Below are 2,403 nucleotides of genomic sequence, written 5' to 3'. Positions count from 1 at the left end.
AAAAAAAAAAAAAAAAAAAAAGAAAGATTGTCTCCCATCTTTATGGCACTCTATGGTCTTTGACATTTATTGCTTTCTTAATAGCTCACCAGAACTCTGATATAGTTGTAGTTCTCTTCCCCTTTTTCAGCTAACAAGCCTGACACTCAAAAGTTCCAAAGGTGAAGGTATAACCGAGGACCTGAGGAAATTGGAGGACTCCCCCCATGGTGTTTTTCATTGTCACTTAAAAAATACAAACAAAAATTACTTCCAGGCTCTTTGTATGATACTTAGATGGGCTGGGAACATAGCTTACTGGTACAGCACTTGCCTAGAATGCACAAGGCTCTGCCTTTGATCCCCAGAACAACCAACCAATCAATCAATCAATCAATCCCAAGGCTCCCCTTACCTCTTTACTCCATATCTACTATACACATCATGTGTCACTGAAATATAGTTTTGTTTTTTGTAATTTAGGGAAGGGTCTACAGGGTGTTCAGGGTCTCACTACTAGATTGGATTTGTAGTGATCCACCTGTTTACAGCCTCCCAAGAGCTGGGATTACAGGTGTGCGCCACCACGCCCAGTGTCAATTGCTGTCTCAGTGAGCCCCAGGGGTGGGGCTGGCATGGCCAGCTCAGGGATCGAACCCCCAGCCCCTGTGCCTGCTTGCAGGCGCTTTAATGTGCTGAGCTATTTGGCTGGCCAAATACAGTTTTATAATTTCCTTTGAATTCCAAAGTTACAAGGGCTGGCCTGACAGCTAAGCAGACTCAAGCACCTGCTTAGGCAGAGTGCAGTGGCTGGGGTTTGATCCATGATCTGCCTGCCAACCCTGCCCATGGAGCAGGCTAATGCTGCGACTGAGACTGGGTGTGGTGGTGCGCCTGTAATCCCAGCACTTGGGAGGCTAAAAACAGGAGAATCACTATGAGTCAGATCTACATAGTGAGACCCTGTGGACCCTGTAGACCCTACCCGAAATACAGAGGAAAAAAAAAGAATTTCAAAGTTACAAATCTGGGTCAAAAGATACATTTCTAAGGGATATGATACTTTGCCAAACATTTCTAAATAGACTAAATCAATTGATTTATTCCATAAACTGTAAATTCAAAAGTCTGTTTCTCCATATTTTGACTGGTCACCGTGGTACTGTAACTTATGAGTTTGGGTAAAGTAAAAAGGATAGTTACCATGTGCTAATCCTCACAACAACTGGTGGTCAACATTATTATTCCTATTTTATTGGTGAAGACATTGAGAGGCAGTTTAAGTAACTTTTCTAAGGTCACATGGCTTTAAGTGATGGGAATTCAAACCCAGGCAGTGTGACTATCAAGTTTGCATTTTTTTTCTCTGTGCTATCTTGCTTATGCATATCATTGTTCTAACTTGAATTTATTTGGTTAAAAGTGAACTTAAATGTTTTTCATGTATTTAGAAGCTGTTTATATTTTTCTGTTTATTTCTTGTGTGTGTGTGTGTATGTGTAACCAGGGATTGAACTCAGACCCTTGTGCTTGCCAGGGAAGAGCTTATTCTACTGAGCCATCTCCCCAGCTCTATTTTTCTGTTTATGTGCTTATTTTTGAGACAGGGTCTCACTAGGTAGTCCAGGCTGGCCTTGAACTCACTATGGAGCCTGGAGAGGCCTCAAACTCAAAGCAGTCCTCCTACCTCAGCTTCCCAAGTGCTGGAATGACAGGCATGTGCCACCATGCCCAGCTTGTATTTTTCTCTTTCTCATGGCTCTACTACATGTTGTCCTTCTGGGAAAATTTTTAAGCCTGACCTTACAGTTAACTTCCTTGATTCTTTCTCAGGGTGAGGTCATGGGAGCTTTGTTTCTGATATAATTACTTCTCTGTCTAAGTTTAGCCTGGTGTCTTTAGAAATGAGTTATGGTGCACCCAAGCCTGGCCTCTGTGTGTGTGTGTGTGTGTGTGTGTGTGTGTGTGTGTGTGTGTGTGGTCCCCCTGTGGTGGTATCACTCCACCTGGTTGCCTTCTTATTGAGCCAGATCCAGACAAGTGGTTGCATGTGTTCTCAACCCAGGGGAAGAGAGCTGGGCTTGGACTCACTGCTGCTGTCTTCCTTCACTAACAGGATTCCCAGAGTCAGAGCCGTCCTCCAGCTCTAGTAGCTGGAAGCATTGTGGATCCCGCTGACCCAGAGCTTTGAGGCCAGAGCGGTCCTGAGAGGAAGTCACTCAGGTGAGATGTGAGGGCTGCCTGGTGGGAGGAGGATATCTGGTTTCAGCCCTTTTATAGATGAAGAATTTGGAATGTTTCCCTGACTTTTCATTTTTACAGGAAAAAGGAAAAAATGTGCAAAATCTTTAACATGCCTAAGGCATGTAAGTACCAGACTCTTGCTCCAGACTTCTGTCTCTCTTCTTTTTTTTTTTTTTTTTT

General features: G+C 43.5%; 1 protein-coding gene across 1 annotated transcript in view; it reads left to right on the top strand.

Moving 5' to 3' along the window:
• The first annotated feature begins 2,332 nt into the window (after nucleotides 1-2,332).
• Znf774 (zinc finger protein 774) overlaps nucleotides 2,333-2,403 on the top strand; it is a 3,603-nt gene continuing 3,532 nt past the window's right edge. The window contains 1 exon segment of the mRNA XM_023712379.1: nucleotides 2,333-2,345. Within this exon segment, the coding sequence (XP_023568147.1) occupies nucleotides 2,333-2,345 (13 nt within the window).

This window comes from Octodon degus, unplaced genomic scaffold (genome assembly GCF_000260255.1).
Source record: "Octodon degus isolate 3935 unplaced genomic scaffold, OctDeg1.0 scaffold00002, whole genome shotgun sequence".
Lineage (NCBI taxonomy): Eukaryota > Metazoa > Chordata > Mammalia > Rodentia > Octodontidae > Octodon > Octodon degus.
The sequence above is the reverse complement of the archived record's forward strand: the minus strand, read 5'-3'. Positions and strand labels throughout refer to the sequence as shown.